At 36.1% G+C, this 19,051-nt stretch overlaps 1 protein-coding gene across 2 annotated transcripts in view; it reads right to left on the bottom strand.

Annotated features, from left to right (window-relative positions):
* LOC113498998 (serine/arginine repetitive matrix protein 1) overlaps positions 1-15,673 on the bottom strand; it is a 100,075-nt gene extending 84,402 nt beyond the window's left edge. The window contains exon 1 of one of the 2 annotated variants that reach the window (XM_026879303.1): positions 15,572-15,673. In XM_026879303.1, coding sequence (XP_026735104.1) covers positions 15,572-15,655 — 84 coding nt within the window. In that variant the 5' untranslated portion in view covers positions 15,656-15,673. Of the gene's footprint in view, positions 1-9,053; positions 9,605-15,571 lie in introns of those variants that run through there. The other variant, XM_026879302.1, reaches the window with a different exon arrangement.
* Between the last annotated feature and the right edge of the window lie 3,378 nt (positions 15,674-19,051).

Below are 19,051 nucleotides of genomic sequence, written 5' to 3'. Positions count from 1 at the left end.
GAAACTACAACAAAATTCTCACACGCGACCCTGAAGCACGGAACTCGGTAAATTAATAAATGTCAACAGCAATAACATTTTATTACAACGACATTTATCGATTATCAATCGAAAGCAATTTATTCGATGTAGATGTAATTTATTTGATGACCAATCGATTATCTGACGTAACACTTGTCTCTAGTACATTTCTAAGCAGGTTTGAAATCGAGAGTGAAGTATTGTGAGCGAACTGGCCCATTGACCGACCACCTGACCCTTTGGCTGAGCAAGGCCGTTCACTTATTACTGAGAAGCGATTGACGCACTTGAGCTACGATATCATTTTAATGCCGCCATATTTCCGCTATAGAGACAAGTTGAGATTCAAGATCGATTGTTTTTTAATGCTCGTATTCCAATCTAATATGTCATCACGGATACATTAATTGAAGTATTAATTTTGTAGTCTCCCCTACGTTTATTAAGAACAAACATATGTCTCTTTTTAATTTATTGTGAACATGATTTTTAAAACAGTTATTTTTAATAGGCAAAAACGCCAATATAAGCCAAGTTATCAAGCCATGTCAGTTAAAGAAAGCATATTGCTTTTTCCATTTTTATTTTTATGTTATTTTATGGCTACAACTTTCACTATCCATATTCTCGACCAAGCGTTAGTGTTCCCAATGGAAATTGATTCAACACTGCGCAGGTGGGCTGAAGTTAGCAATCTGATTTATGAGCACTCGGATGGATGAGCGAACACCTTGTTCCGCCATACAAGGAATGGTATAGTAGCTAAAATATTTTCATACCAGACTCATAAGTAAGTATAACACTTTTCATATTCTGCTGAGTTTCCAAAGCTCTTAGACGAAACTCTAAGGAGACACATTGGAGACAAAAGGAATGTTAAGCTAGTGTAACAGCATAACATTGAATATTGTATCCAACATTACCACATTCAATCAATCTGATGATCTCATTGCAAAAGAGAATCGTGACGCTATTTGTTTGTCACATGCAAAACTTAATAAATTATTTATAACTAAACCAATAAGTCCTTACACATTTATTGAAAATGTTTCCTGAACTCCACCTTAATGTATCAAAATAACACTAATGCATCGGAATACTAATGTGGAAGCTAACAGGTCGAGGCGAAGACAATGCACCATGCGCGTGCGCATAACAATATTAATAGATTGCTATTACGTGACCATGTACTGATGTACTCGCTTTGTTTCTACGTAACTTGATGATGCATTGGATTCAGTCGATGCACGAAGCCAATGCTTTTGTTTCTTAGTTTTTCCTGACAGCCTACTCGTATCTAGGTTAGAATCTTCGATACTGGATTTTCCATTGATAGTCGAATTCGTGGGAAAATTTCATTTATGCTTATGACAGGATGGCCTACCCTTAAGAACAATACTATTTTATGTTATATGAAAAATTAAGAGTTAAAAGACGGATGGAAAAACCACAAGTTGATAAAGAATACTTGTACTAAGTAGAGTGTGTTCAGTAGCATTGAGTTCAGTCGTGAGGAATGCTCAATCAAGTATTTAGCCGAAAACGTTAAATTTGAATTACAATCAAGTGGTCTCGAACCTTCCACGCCAAAACAGACATCAATCAAAATGGCATAGAAACGAAAATAGAATTGTCAATACACCAATCAGGCTAATGAAATCTTTATATATGGCAACAAGCGGCGCTTGAGTGACCATACGTATCAGGTTTCGCACTGAGTCACCGCAAGGCGATCCCAGCAGCAAGGTGACTGTACTGCCTAATACGGTTTCATTACAAACCTTCAACTTTTCAAAGGCATTTCGTATTGAATAACTTGTCATTTTGTGTTCATGACAACAAGAAACTTTTTGACAGATTACGTTCATACTTCCAACCAAGACCTTGTCTCTTTCACACGATAAAAGTTACATTGCTACTGCAGTTTTTCTTATTGATAGATTATATTAAAAACATTCGAGTAAGATTATTTTCTATCGAATTTCCATTGTTTCACAATGATCCACTGACACACTGAGCTAGTCGTGAAACCATCATCATCGACGAAGGAAGTATTAAATTCTAAGCAAGCTAATATAATGGCTTTTTTACCTAAAGTGACATGAAATAAACGTCATTTTATGGACCACTGTAATAATAGAAGTAGAATCTTACATTCCTAACATGTGTCAACTTTTCACATCAAAGCTAAAACAAATCAATTGGAACCAACAACTGTGTGCCCCTACTGGATTAACAAGGACATAATACATATTTTACCTTCTTGTTAATTCTGTCAAAATATCAAGGAATATGTAATCTACAGCCAGAGTCGTGTAAATTGGGAGTAGATACGACGTATTTGGAGTAAACAATTGTGAGTGAAATAAGGAGCCTGCCATACTGTCATGTTTACCAGGTCAAATCATCAGTCACTGTCCCATTAAGATTTACTCCTGAACACTCCTTTGCATTCAAGGAAATATTAAATTACAAGTTCTGTTGAAATACGGCCTGTGTTTGTTCATAAACTAATTTGAACGCGGTTGGGTTTTGGATCGAAAACCTGACTTTGTTTGCCGCAAATATTATTCGCACAGGCAAATATGTGTCATATGCGGATTATTTAGACGGTCTTAATAATACCCGTATTGGCCAGGTATTTTCTGTATAGCAATGGTATTATTTTTAATCATGCAAGTAAAGAACACTGTACCTCTTATATACCTATTTGCAAAACAAAACTTTCACCCAAAAGAAACTTAATTTTAAATCTTGTTCTTTGAGTAGTTTTTTTTTCTATAGTTTGAATAAATCGAAGTACGGTTTAGTCCTGAAAACATGAACCTGTCAGTAAGATAACGGGACCGCAGAACTTACGAGGGATCAGGTGCAAGCCATTATCGTTACCCGAGTGGCTTGCGGCTAAGACTTGTGGTCGAGATTGATTAGAGTACTCAAGATTGTATTTCATTGTATACCTCTATGAGCCGATTGTATAGGCTATTTAACGATATTTTGATAATAGTTCCGTCTTGTAGTTTTTCGTATAACAATGGATACGTATTTTTTAATTTGTCCCGCAAACATAAATTGATCAAATTACAGTGAATGAAACTTACGCGTGACGTCACGATTGAGTATAAATTTTACCACATCGTTACGTCACAAGCCCCCTCTCTTAAACTTTAAAGCAGTTAATCTTTGTCTATTCTAGTTTTTCTAAAAAAGGAAAAAATACGTGTCTCATACTTTTCAATTATCTAACTGAGGGACTAATGAGATTTTTTCTTTTAAAACCCAGTCATCATCCCTATTAAGTTAACCATCCTTGTATTGAGTCTAGGTGTCTTTGTGTATGTGATTTGATAATTCACCCCAAGAACTAAATATATGAGTGCTAGAGAGGGTTTAAAAAGGAGTTATCAATTGGTTTATTTTTGTTGAACCATTTTTTTTATTTTGGTCTAGCGGTTAGCCTAACTACTATACCGGAGATCGCGAGTTTAATTCCCAACCGGGATAAATGTTTGTGTGAACACCACGATTATTTATTCTACGATTGCGTGTAATTTTCTGTATTGTTTTCAGTTTCCCGTTACTCAATAAGCTTTGCTTAGTTTGAGTGTAGATATCACTGTGGTCACTGTGGAATATTATAATTATGCGATTTTTTTCTTCTCCAATGACCTTTAGAACTATATAGATTTTTTTTTTTAAATTAACTATCATTAATGGCCCTGCGGCAAAAAAAAATCAATGATACAAGTATCACCGACACATCTTCTGTGAAAGGGTAGACCTTTTATAAAATCTTAAACGCGAAGGCAAGTGACCTTATAAAGTGGTCGGAGAACGTCAGTGTCATTAGCTATAAACGTTTTTACCCGACTGTAGCGAAGTAAAAATGAGGGTAATGACTCTACTGATGAATGTAGATGTTCATACATCCGTTGAGACTTAGAGGAAAAAAAAATTTTACTTATGGAATGTAGTATATATGGTCGTCCAAATTTAGAGTTAAATACATACTGTATTCGATAGCTATGCATTCTTAGAACTAACTAAATAACTGTTATACAATATTGATTGTGGATAGTCTTTATAGGTCTATGAATATAATAATAACATTTTAAATTTAAAATACGTAAACATTTACGAGATATATATTCGGTCTTTTATTACATATTTACATTTTGTCTTGTGTCAAAAGGGAATGCACGGCACAGCAACAGTAACCAGTAACTTCGTTAGTTAACCAACGAACACTTTACTAGTAGACACATCAATAAACCTAGATTCAGACACGTTATTTGTGAATGTGACTTGAATGTTTGTAAAACCCCACGCGACAAAACGATATACTCGTAATTCCTTAATGCGAAAGATGTATATTTTATTATATTATAAGAAAAAAACAAGAAATTGATAAAGGAACATCTAATCTATCTCTTTTTATGATCTACATATTGACAGTAATTTACCAATATATATTATTTATATATTAAGTACCTCATGACAGCTATTGTATGGTCTACAATAAAGAATTTTCTAATCTAATTATCTTTTCACACTCAACCCAAATCCTCAAAGAAAAACAAAATACAAAGTTCGACATCACAGTAAGCATTACTTCATAGAACATTCTACATGTATTCAAGTAAATAACTATATTTAAACATGAGGTTATTTATTAGTGTTGTGATACAGTGATCGTTGCCGAGTATGATGCAAACTGCTAATGCCGGTGACTCCACGTGACAAGTTTTTGCCGTGATCTATGGCTAACACGTGATGTAAGATATATAAATAATTATAAAGCTGGTATTTGCATTGATGGACGATACATAAAGCTGTCTGTCTGAAATTAATTCGCGTAAGTGGACCTGCATAATCGGGCTGGCAGCGACTGGATGTAGAAAGTGCATAAAATTTGACATTGTATTCCCAGCAGCAAATGAAAAACTGATGGTAGATGGAAGGTAGAGCCAGACTCTTTCAATGAGAATTAATAGATAAATGTCATTCATAACAGGAGACACAAGCAAAAGGTAATATGGGCCTGCTTTAAAACAGAAAAGGCCTCAAAAATAAATAACGGTGCATTACTAAGCCTAAACCCTAATCATGGAAATTTTGAGGCAATGCTTGGAAAATTTACCAAGTATTACGACAAAATATGAAACACCAAGGAGAAAAGTTTTAAAATCGTCTGATTCCGACTCATTTTTATCATTAGAAATTAACTGCTCAAGTTTACTAAAATAGACACAAAATATATTTTTATATAAAGTTTACTTATTTATGTAAAGCTTAAAAATAAACGAGAGACAAATAATGACATTAACATTATGTTTAGAGTTCAGTGTCAAGTACAAGTCAATCTTTCAAACGTTTAAATTGAAAACGACAATATTATTCGAATACACAAAATACTTCGTCGATTCGTCAGAGATAAAAGCATCATCACATTACATCATTGTATCATAAGTATATAAAAGTCGTTGAATCGAGGTGTAAAGAATACGCTATTCAATTAAGAATACCATTTTTTGTCGAGAAAGCGAGCATGAGAACTGTTTTTATATGACATTGAAGAATTAAACTCGAACGCTTTTTGTGGAAATTTACACGTGGTGTAATTTGAGCCTATTGTGATATGTACTTAATTGTAATTAATCTCTCTTGTATGGGCAATTTAAATTTACAGCTACCGAAGAATGTACCATTCTGATTTGGATCGTGAATTTAATTACCTAAATACGATTTTTATTGAATCATTCTACGTAATACCAACCGGTCTAAAACCATAATAATGTGTACGAAGACCTTAAGGCAAAATAACATTTAAATTCTACTAGTAACGACGCTCTATCACACTTATATAACCGCCGTTTTTTCTGCAATATCTAAGGAGAAAGAACTTTATATTACGACACCAAACATTGCGATAGAACTCTAAGTCACAGGAAAATCTCAGACTGGAGCTGTAACACAAAACATTACTCTCTTTCTAGCGCAGTCGGGAAAAAAGTTACAAGCCTAAATGCTGTATTAAATTGTAGAGCGAAAATCTCACACCACGTAACGGTTTTTTAGCTAAAACGACCTTTCAACCACTCAATTTTACCTTAATCCGAGGCGATGTAGAAATGCGGTAGTTAACAAGTTGGAATTTACATAAAACGGCGCTCCCACGACGAGGCAAGGTGAACCGGCTATTCTTAAATTGTCGCTGTTAGGCCAAATGTGCGTGAATGGTGTTGCATAATGATACACCATCATCTAGTACTCCTATTTTTTTCTTAGTAACAACTATACGGGCTACAAATAGGGGTACTGTTGCCTGGGAGATCCCTCACAGATAATAAGATAGGTAATAAATGCAAGCGTTAAATGTAGTATTACATTTAACATGACACTAGTTAAATTGATTTTGCCTTCTTGTTTATTGAAAAATATGCTTTTAGCTTAGCTAAGTTTATAAGTGCCTAGGTATATAGGTGAGATTTGAAACGTCAATAGAAATTCAGTAACTGACACAGACCAAACAGAGTGGAAGAATCAAAGAGCCCATGTAGCTGGACAGTAATGGCTAAACAAAAAAATACAGTCACATTATTTCAGTTGAATTTTTTAGTTTAAAAAAAATCTGCTACATGAAATTGATGCTTGTGTAACCAATATTCTAGTCACATTCAAAGACACCCTGATTTAAGACAAGCATTCGTGGACCAAACATAAGATCGATCCCACGACACGTCGCTCTTAGTGTATTTGGCGTGGATATGCATAAGGTTCATAAAGACAGAATTAATGTAGTTTACCTTCAACTGCCTCAAAACGTGCAAAACCCAAGACTAAGTTGATAAATTTAAAGATATCCGTCCGTCATGATGATACAATATTTACATAAAACACTGCATCAGTTTAATACGTCTAAATAATACGACAGTCGTGTGACTGATGATACCGAATCGTTATTAAGTAGGCAACCTTTAAGTGAGATGGATTTATGAACAAGTATTACTTAGCACAACGAAACGTGGAAACAAAATAGAGCGCAACATTTGTAGAGCGGCGTCTCTCTCTCTCCAATTGATATAATATTTCTATATTAAGTGGTGGTAACCACAGGCGTAATTGGTGATATAATGATTGTTATAGAGACACGCAGATTCACTATCAAATTTAATAAGATGGTAGGTAATGTTTGCTTTGTTTATGTTACGAATTGTTAAAGAAATGTTTTATTAAATAAGTTGACGTTCTTGAATTTATAGCAATTTAGAATGTGGGACTTAGTTTATATGCCTATTGCTGAAGATTTGTATTGATAATTTTTTTATAGATTTTTCAACGCAACTTTTACGTTGAAATTTCGCGGTATTTTACTATATTCAATGCATGCATTGAATTTCGGTCTTGTCAGTCTATTCATACATTGTACAGTTAACAAACTGTAATTTCGAAAAAAAAATGCATTTAACTTACTGCAATTTTCAGGCACTTTTAAAACGCTAAATCACCTCATTTATCCTGTTGACTAATCCAATGTTTGACTTTTAAAACCATAAAATCTTCAACTTTGACCTGGGCATAATTTTAGCGAGCTAAAACGCTTTATAATACAAATTACTAAACTCAAATTACATAACGTTTAGTGTTACTAGCTGATAACGAAATTAAGCCTATAAAATTAATATTTATGTAAACCTAATTTATTGAAACCTCTTTACATTATACGAAACAATTTGTTTTAATCAAATTGCTGTTTATGACATAACTCTATAATATATTATGGAATTAAGCCTATGTTGCACTTGACATATAGGTGTTTTGGTATATTAGTATTTTATATATCATCATCGGCCTAGCCTTTTCCCAACTGTGTTGGGATCGGCTACCAATCCAACCGGTTTCAGCTGAGTACCAGTGTTTTACAAGGAGCGACTGCCTATCTGACCTCCTCAACCCAGTTACCTGGGCAACACGACACTCCTTGGTTAGACTGGCTGTCAGTATTTTTCAAGCTTCTGACTACCTGTAACTACTGTCAAAGATGTAGGAATAAGAGCCGGGACCCACAATTTAACGTGCCTTCCGAAACACGGAGGAACTCGCTATGACAAAGATGGTCACCCATCTACGGACTAACCGCATCAAGCATAACCGCACCTGTGATCGAATCACTTATGCGGTTGTAGCTTAGCCGCGAGCTCCTCTAGTCTAGTATTTTAAATATATTTGAATATATATGTTATATTGGAGACCTATATTAAACTCAAATCGTTCGAAATTAAGACTGTATTGTGTAGTTCGTTTTTTAAAAAACACACGACATTCAAGAACTTCCGAGTTTTAATGTACGAGTAATTGAAACCGATTTCACGTTTTTGTTTAGCAAACTGTATTAGATTACTTTTAAATGTGAGACATATTTCTTATACATTATATGTAAAATGTCTATATATTTAGACCTAATTTAACATAAATGTTTTCCCATAAATATGAATATGTATTGCTTAATATTAATCAATCAAAGTCCGACCGACATCCAATGTATTTGAGAAATCCTGGCAAATATTTCCTGTAATGGTTTTTACAACATCCGCCGTTTATTTTTGTTACTGTTTATCCAGTTACTAAGGCACAATATGACCTTACTCAACACTTTTTGTCTATAGATTAAATTAAGATATAAATCTCTTAAAACAAGTGAGACGTAAAATCGATCCTTCTACTTTAAAAAAATCCGTGAGTAAACGATTGTCGTGACCGATTCGATACTACAACAATCGTGAGAAAATCGCACCCAAACATCGAGCATGTTAGCTCAATAATTAGATCGATCTCAATAAAAAAAAATATGCCAAGGTTCCTAAACCGTTACACACGCAAATTCACGGCTGCCATTAAATAATAAAAACAAACACTACTATTTATATTTTACGATAACACATAAAATTTCAACATCAACATTCGCTGGTTTTGCATCATAAATTGGACACTTAAATCTATAATCACTTCACATGCAGTCACGATTGACTCACAATTAACACTATGTCAATAAAGACCAATTCACATGTGATTCGTAATATTCGTATATTCGTGTGCGTGGCTGTATTTATTTAGTTCGTGATAACTCGCGGTAAGCGCATCAGAGAAGGCCGCGCGTCGGAAGCTGTGAACACAACTAAACTACTAAGCTATTGTATGCAGGTTGATTGTAGTACGTCCGTTTGCCTTATTATGGCCATTTTCCATTCACACAGTGGGGCAATCCGCTCGCCGGCCGCATACGTGTCGCAGACAGCAGGCGCACTACACTCACCTACAGTAGCGTCTAGCGTTTCGGCAATGTCTGTGCAAATCGCGTGTCAAGGAGATAAGGAATTAGCATAGCGAATCGATGTTCTGAACTAAATGTTTTATGTAAATAGTGTGATTTCGTGAGCTATTTCTTGTATAAATTTAACAATTTGTTTCTACACGCTAAGTGTCTCGGCGACATGCTGTTGACACACTAAATGCCTTTTTTTTGTAAATATTTTGCCTTGGTGTGAAAATTGCATGATTTATTGTCAAACGACCATTAATTTCCATATACCAATTCGTTTATCGTTATCTCTAGATCAAAAAATATATTTACGATGAGAAAAACACAAAAAACAAACATATTAGGTATGCAAAAAACTGTCCACGTAACACTGAAAAACTTACGGAAAAGGCGACCGTATTAGGTAGATACTACAACTCGACTAAAGACATAAAACCTACGTAATATGAGTTACATGTCTGTGTAATGGCCGTCGCTAGTCAATATAAACATCACGTTTTCCACTAACATCGCTAACCTGATGTATTGAGTAATCACGAAACCCTAAGGAAAGTGAAAATGTAGGTAAGATACATGCTTTTACTGAATACCTTATAATATGACAAAATTAACGTAACGGTCCATTGATGGTACATTACCTACATTTGACTATCTTGCTGCCATCTTTATATTGGGATCATGATATAATTTTGGTGTGGAAGAGAGATGCTGGTCTACTTACGCCTGTATTATGCTGCCATAATATTAGGCGTGGTAGCGATCTAAAACTGTAGCAGTCTTACTTCAAGAGATGACGGTAGAACAATCTATACGGTTTGTATTTTCTTTAAATCAGCTTAGTGTTCTCTCAAAATAAAAATGATTCCTGAGCCACCTTAATGCACACACACATGTAAAACCTAGTTACAAGTTGAAATTTAACTCTACAATGCATTAAAAAAGTTTTCTAAATAATAAATTCTGTACGTTTAGATTAGATCATCAAATATTGATATCGGTAAATATAATCGTCGGCATTGGTCGGCAACCACGACCCTATTTCATTTACATTTCATATTTGTTCAATCACACTGATTGCGAATTGATATTCATTTGCCAAAACATTTGTAGAGCCTTCGTAAATCAAACAATTTGCAAATTAAATATTCAAATAGAAAAACGTGAATATTTTCTCTTATGGAATTTTAATCAGTAGTATATCTAGAATTTATGTACTGTTTGTCACGAATCATAATTGAATCTGTTGTAATTTATTCGGCTAAGCCCCAGGTAGCCTAACTATGGATATAATTTTCAGTTCTATACTTCATTAAGTTCTAATATATCCCGTGAAATAAATCTGAATCCGATATTTTGGAAAATCTGTCTGACATACTAGAAAGATTAATTTAGTGAAATATCCAATTAGAAAGCCTTTGGCCAAGTATTCTGTTACAATTGTTAGAGTACTCAAATGACTCATTTAATCGCGGAGGATATTTAATGACTCATAATAATGCATACTTAACAGCTCATGCTTACTTATTTACGCGTAACTAATAAAGAACGCGTAACTAAAAAAACCGCCTCCGTGCGCTATCAAAAATGTCGACGGTGGTAAAGTGTAATAACTGCAATGTTGTTATTAATGAAGTCCTTGCATTTATTTGCAACAAGATTGATGTGATGGATGAAGAGAGCATTAGTCGAATATGTATTAGTGCATTCTCGGAATACGAAGTGAAAAATGCAAAAGATTTGCTATACGAGTCAATTTCGACAACAAGGCGCAAAAAGACAAGAAAACGTGATGGTAAAACTCTCCGTGAGATTGATGATATTATTTGTTTGCTCAAAGAAACGGATCCCGAAGAAATACCAATTTTTGTGGCACGGGATTTGCAAAAGTTGCCACCAGTACTGTTCGACCACGTAGATGTTACGCGGCTTCTCAAAGACTTATTAAAAATGCAAGGTGATATTAAGCAAATCAAGGAACAATATGTGACTGTGGAACAGATACAACCGTTGAAATCTGAGTTTGAATTATTAAAAAACGAGGTAACAGCAACGAGAACATCAATTTATGTTGAGGGTAGTAAGAATACATCATCCCAGCAGAACATCGAGACCGCGGATATTACGATTGTGAATCATGAAGAGGGTAAAAAATGTAAACAACGAAATATGCGCGGGAATCGGGCGTTGCACCCACCTCAGCCGAGCAGCGCGAGCGCGTCGGCCGTGGCGTCGGCGTACATGAGACCCGAAGATATGCCGAACAAACACGATCGCGAGACGAACGCGCCCGCTATGCAATTTGTCGTCCCCGAGTCTCAAGATAAAACGGCTCAGAGTCACGAACCCAACCCGAACATACACGAGCGGCAGCCGAGCGCGTCGCAAGTCGCAGCGGGACCTCAAGGTCAAACGTCGAACTGTAACGCGGTGAAGCCGAAAATTCACGAGCGAGAGCCGAACCGAGCCGAGCAGGAGTCGCATGGACATACGGTCGCGATGAATGTACAATTGCATCAGAAATCATTTGCCGATGTTGCACAAGACGGAACATGGAAATCTAAAACTGTGCCTGAAGAATGGATACAGGTACAGAGAAAAAGATACCGGAATAGATTTGTGGGGAACAGAGGAAAAGCAATTGTTACGCCGGATTCTAATTTCAAGGCGGCAGAAATAAAAATTCCGATATATATTTATAATGTTGCGAAGGCTGTAACCGTGTGTAGCATAACCGAGTATATTCAAAATAAGGCGAATATTGAAGTTACCATGGAAAAAATGAATATGACAGTTGCAAAAGATTATGATTCATACAAAATATTTATACCTAGAAATAAATTGGACATTTTTATGGAACATGATTTTTGGCCGGAGGGTATAGCTTTTCGTCGTTTTGTAGATTTTAAATGGCGAACAAATGGCAGACATAACAAATTGAATTTAAACTTAAATAATCATAATGAATGTAGCCAAGTTAATTAGTTTTAATTGTAAAGGAGTGAGCCGCTCGAAAGAATGTGTCAGGCGAATTTGTAACTCAGCGGATGTCATAGCCTTGCAAGAGACTTGGCTCCTACCGCATGATATCCCTTGCTTGGGTAGTATAGACGACAGTTTTGCATACACCGGCAAGTCAGCAGTGGATACTTCGGCCGGTATACTGAGAGGCAGGCCATATGGGGGTGTGGCTTTACTTTGGAAGAAGGACGTGTTCCCAATAGCCACAGTCATCGAGTGTACCAGTGTGCGTTTATGTGCGGTGAAATTAGGCATAAATAATCGCTCTTTACTAGTATTTTCTGTATACATGCCTACAAACTCTATTGATAATTTATTAGAATTCACCGAAACTTTGTGCGAAATTAATGCAATTATCGAAAACAACAGTGTAGAGTCAGTGTACATGTTGGGGGACTTTAATGCCCACCCGGGTGAGCTATTTTATAATGAACTAAGTAGTTTTTGCATTGAACAGAGGTGGTCATGCGCGGATATAGAACTATTGCCACCAGAGTCGTATACGTTTGTCAGCGACGCGCACGGTTCGCGAAGATGGCTCGACCACTGCGTGCTGACGAGTGCCGCGCGGCTCTCTGTGTTAAATATTTCAATTTTGTATGATATTTATTGGTCAGACCATTACCCTGTCCTTATGGAGTGCAATTTAGATTTAGTTAAAGCCAAAGTTGTTTCAATTAGTTATAGTAAAAACAAGGTTATATGGGGAGACAGGGACAGTAGTCAAATTAAGAAATATATTAATATATGTAACTCACAGCTTAAGTTTATTGATTTTCCTGAGCAATGTAGTGAATGTGCAGATAGATTTTGTGATAACGTTAACCATAGAGTAATATTAGATAAAATGTACAATGATTTAGTTACAGTATTGACAGAAGCTTCAAAAGCGAGTAAACAATGTTGTAAAATACACAAGCGTAAAAAGTATGTCACAGGATGGAACAAACATGTCAGAGATAGTCACGTTATTGCCAGGCGTTGTTACATAGATTGGTTAGCTAGTGGGAAACCGACTTCGGGAGAAAAATATAATGATATGTGTAATTCTAGAATTATATTTAAACAGAAATTAAAATGGTGTCAAAATAATGAACAACAGATTAAAATGGATAAAATTGCAGATCAACATAACAAGAAAGATTTTAAAAATTTTTGGAAGAATACAAATAGCTTAAATCCGAAGCCTGGCCATCCCGTGAGTGTTTCTGGCATTCATGAACCAACTGAAATAGCTGAAGCGTTTCGTCTTCAGTTAAAGATAGACTCCTTGTCTCCTACAGACACTCACAAGGACGTAAAGAGATGTAAAAGTGCGGAGTCGGATGTCGCTGTCAGGTTCACTAATAAGCAGGTGAAGAATGTTATCCGAGGTATGGTCAAAGGCAAGTCACCAGGTCATGATGGTCTAAGTATAGAACATCTAAAGTACGCAGGAGCTCATTTACCGCGGATTTTAACAATGTTTTTTAATCTCTGTATTAGCCATTCATACCTACCAGATCGGTTAATGCATACAGTTGTAATTCCCATAATTAAAAACAGGAGTGGAGATGCCTCGGATATATCAAATTACAGGCCGATATCTTTAGCCACAATAGTGGCCAAAGTATTGGACAGTCTGCTTGACCAGCACTTGAATAAACATATCAACCTCCACGACCAACAATTTGGCTTCCGGACAGGTTTGTCAACAGAGAGTGCTATCATGTGCCTCAAGGAGACTGTTCAGTACTACGTGACCAGAAAGACGCCGGTGTATGCTTGCTTTTTGGACCTGTCAGGGCGTTCGACCTCGTTTCTTACAGAAAGTTATGGGAAAAGTTGGAAGATGAAACGTCTTGTAACCAGGAGGTTGTGTCCTTATTGAAACATTGGTACAACAATCAGACTAATGTAGTGAAATGGGCTGGGGCGTCATCAGCAGTGTACAGGTTGAATTGTGGAGTGAGACAGGGTGGCCTGACCTCACCCAGACTCTTCAACCTGTATATGAACGGACTTATTGGTGAGCTCAACAGTACCGGCGTCGGATGTCACATAGACGGTGTTTGTGTTAACAACATAAGCTACGCAGACGACATGGTACTGTTGAGCCCTTCAATGGCAGCGTTAAAAAAGTTAGTTAGAATATGTGAAGTGTATGCGGAGGCTCATGGACTGAAATACAATTCGAGAAAGAGTGAGATTATGATATTTAAGGCTAGCAACAAAAGTTATGCAACAGTTCCTGTCACCTTAAGTGGTAGCGAGTTGAAGCAAGTCTCGAATTTCAAGTATCTCGGTCACTGGGTCTCCGAGGACTTGAAGGATGATAAAGACTTGGAGAGGGAACGTAGGGCGCTGGCGGTCAGAAGCAATATGTTGGCCCGCAGGTTTCGGCGATGCAGTGATTCGGTAAAAGTGACTTTGTTTAAAGCCTATTGCCAGTCATTGTATACGTGTTCTCTGTGGGTAAACTATACGCGGATGACGTATAACGCCCTGCGTGTACAATACAACAATACATTTAGGACGCTGCTCAGGTTGCCGCGGTTCTGCAGTGCCTCGGGCATGTTTGCTGACGCGCACACTGATGGTTTTAATGCCATCATCAGAAAACGCAGTGCTTCACTTCTTCACCGAGTGCGGACTAGCACCAATAGCGTCCTAAACGTATTGACTGATAGGTGGGACTCTCAGTTGCTAAGACACTGGTTAAGCCTTCACACTGTGTTGTAATTTGTATTTTATTTTATTTCTTTGATGTTTTGTGTTACCTACTTTTTATATGGACCTGGTCTGAAATAAAGATTTATTATTATTATTATTATTATTATTCTATTCATGTAATTGCATTTTGTACTACGTAGCGCCATTTATCCGTTTTGCGTAACACTTCAATGTAAATACATTCGCCTTTGTGTACAAAAAACAAGATAATTTAAAAGAAAGAAATCTGCAAATAACATAGCATTTTTTTAAGAATTACTTACATATATTATACCACATGTTTTTTTTTAAATAAATAAGCGTATCACAATTTTGACACTTTTCATGTAATTAAAAATCGAAATCCGAAAGAACTGTAATGAAATAACTGAGATTGTCGCATCACACTAAAAAGCTTTTATTTCAAGTTCAATTTCAATCGTACGGACACTAAACTTTGCATCATCTCAAATTCTGTTTGCTCTAAAAGCCAAGATTAAAAAATGACGTAGATATACTTACGGTAGCCAAAGCCTCTTCATAGGTGGCCGCGTGCAGGGGCGGCGGACGCGGCGGCGACTCGCGGGACACAGCGGTAATCGGCATGTCAGCGCATTACTGGACAACTGCGGGAAACATGAAAATGTATATTATTATCCATACATCAACAGATTTATTTTATTGAGATGTTTTCTTTCTTGCCAGTTCTGCCCTTTGTAGGGGGTGGACGTATCCTAGCATGTGTCTGAAAAACTAATTCAAAATGGTGTTGGTAGATATTATGTTACAGGATTTGTGTTTCATGAAGAAAGAAAACTGAGTAATAGATCTAGGCATGTAAATAAATATAGATAGGTAAATGTTTAAAAAGAAGCCTTCAAATTAGGCTGTACAACTGAAATCGACTATAGTCACAGTCTCGCGGAGAGAAGAATCATTTTTACTCCACATAACCATTTTTTTTATTTAGCCTTTTTGTCAGTCACCATGGAATTCAGAAGATAACTTTATCTAACATCAACCGCGAACATGTAAACACGATTGAGCACTTGAGATATCAAGGCGAGGTCTATCCACACATAATTGAGTAATACTTTAAACTTTAAAGCCGGATTTCACGCCGCCATTTAATACCTATTAAAACTAACAAGTGAACTACGAAACGGAATGACATTAACGACAGCTGTTTCTAAAACAACACACAATATTGTACTTAACATGTACCTATGTTATGAATGTTAAGCGATGCGTAATAAGAAAACAATATACATTGCCACTCCAACGCATAAATCTTTGTACGTCAATGAGATAAGAATAACAATGTATTGCAAATTCGGTATCTGGTTGTTGATCAGACGTTGGTGTTCACAATAGATCTTGACCTTGGCTGGTGTGTGGCGTCGATGTGACGACTGTGTAAACACACATTACCATACTCGAAGACACCGTGACTAAGCGAGTGGAGACGGCGACAGGGGTGTATTCTGATGGTAAAGAAATTTATTGCACACTATACTACGAGAAAAACTATTTTTCAAATAGGGGCCTTTTTCGTCATTTTTATTACCACTGGTGTTTATAATAAGAATACATGTCGGTCACAAAGTTTAAAAAAAACACATAACAATATTAAACTAAATTTATCAAATGCCGTTATGTATCGTAAGGGTAACAAAAATGGTTTTGACTCTAATTTCTTACAGCCTTACCCTTATGGACCTAAGTTGACTTTTTATCCCGTAAATATTTTGTTGAAATGGGAACAATTTTCACTGACTGAATTGAAGACAAGAGTCTACAAGTACCCGCTTATTATAACGTAAAACAAATGTTTACAAAACTTGCTACTTACATTTTTCCCAAAATAATTGTTCACCATAAACAAAATCTAATAATTACATACTCATCCTCATATACGAATTTTTCGAAAATTGCTGACGCGTTAAATTTAACCACAGTACATGTCTGTAATTGATGTAAATACTAGTTTTTGTCCTTGTTATGTTGTATATTATTATTCTAGTGATAAACAAATTGAAATACAACAATAACACAAATTGATTCGTAATATTTTTACCATTATTGCTAACGAAAATAACTTGAGTTCAAATTAGAGATTTTTCTGTACCTGATGGTGGTAGTTAAAATATATATTATACACACTCAAGTAGTGTGTATATTTTAACTAATTTAACTTATTTATATCATAAAACTTACTATTATCGATTAATTGAACCATTACTGTAACCTTTTTTCAGCTCTTTTATCTATGAATTCTTTCCCTTCTCTATTTTCAATTCATTGTAATGCCCCAATTTTTAAGTCAATTAACATTTATTTGATCAGAATAATGTAATATTTCTCAGTCGAACAAAACATCCCAGTAGGTATGGCAATCTCCAATGTTATGACAGTGCAGAAACGTAGCACCTATCCATTCTTGTCAAAAACCAAAGACCTCTTAATAATACCGGCTGACAACAAGCTTAAACTTTTTTTAAACCACTACAAATATCTTTATAATAAAAATAAAACCATTCCTTTTAACACATTACAAGTGACAGTTGTCAAAAAACTTGTCGAGTGACTTCGGAAGACGGACGGCCGCATGCAAATAAATGGTGTATTATATCTGAAATATATTATAATGAAATTCTACACGTTTCGAGGGGTCATCGGCACCAGTATCCGTTACCCTCCAGACAGTATCGAGTGATTTGACAATACCTCCCCAGACTTGATGTGAACAATATAGACATGTGATCGAAAATAAATACAAAATAAAAATTGGACTGGATTCGGTTACCGGTGCTTATAGGGCTGCAGATTCGTAATTCTTTTTAAAATATACCAGTTTTATGCATTCATGAATAAACCATGTGCTGTTTATTGCATGCGAGGTACGTTCCAACAAGTCATATAAAACAATTTGTCTACAGAAGCTTGGAAACGAATAAATTACTGTTGTTACATTAAAAATGTTTCGTGAATTTTTAAAAGTATAAGCCTTTTGCCACCGTATACTCGCTGGAAAAATGGAAGCAAATATTCATAGCTTCAAACAAAAAGCTATTTTTTACTGCTACGAAAACCGAGTGTTATAGATCACCACGCCAACTCCACTATAACGACGTGTCGCTGGCTCTATCTCCGCGTAGGACAGACATTTGTGTGATCCACAAATACTTATTTTGTGTCCAGATGTCTTTGTGTCTACTCAGTGCAATCTACGGATTAAATTCCTCAACGCGGGACCTTTTTTTTCAGTGGTTCTGAGCATTAATACCAGATAAGCAAACCGAATACAAATTGCATCCCTCAACCAATAACATCTGCATAGAGAAGGCTTTATCAGCCAATATCCCTGACAATTGTCTGGACATCGGTAGTCGTATCACGAGTAGACCATATTAGTAAACAGACTGAGTACACAATTTAATCCTTTATAAATATTTCCAAGTATGGTCATAATTATTGCCATGTGACTGGAGATTGAACAGTGACTTTAATCCCACCCAAGGCGAGGATAAATTGAGCTTTTTGATGGTTTTATTCAATGAGGCATCCTATTGATTCTTAAGAAAGACACGACATGCATGTCGCCCCAATGTGTCATACTGTCTCCATTAGAATCAGGTGGAATGTAGGGTTAATAGAGATTTTAGATATTCCCCTGAATCTGTTCAGTAATAATAAATACAGTTATTAATCCAGAAGGACCCCACTTTGCGAGTTTATGAAATGTCCCACGGGTGGGCAAAGGCCAACTCACTCTTTATTCACTTGTCTCTTTCATGAGTTGTGAATACCCAGTTCGGTAAGAACGAACGTCATCCCGCCATCTCCGTCTCGGTCTGCCTCGCTGACGTGAGTTTTGTTATAGGGAGATTTCGGTGGCAATTTTCGTTCATAGATTATAATACAAACGTGCACAGCCTTATTCCACTTTACCGCAGATTACGGTAATGTCAAAAAGTTTAGTTGTAGAACCATGTTTTTGAC

This window comes from Trichoplusia ni, chromosome 11 (assembly GCF_003590095.1).
Source record: "Trichoplusia ni isolate ovarian cell line Hi5 chromosome 11, tn1, whole genome shotgun sequence".
NCBI lineage: Eukaryota > Metazoa > Arthropoda > Insecta > Lepidoptera > Noctuidae > Trichoplusia > Trichoplusia ni.
This window is presented reverse-complemented; position numbering and strand designations above follow the sequence as displayed.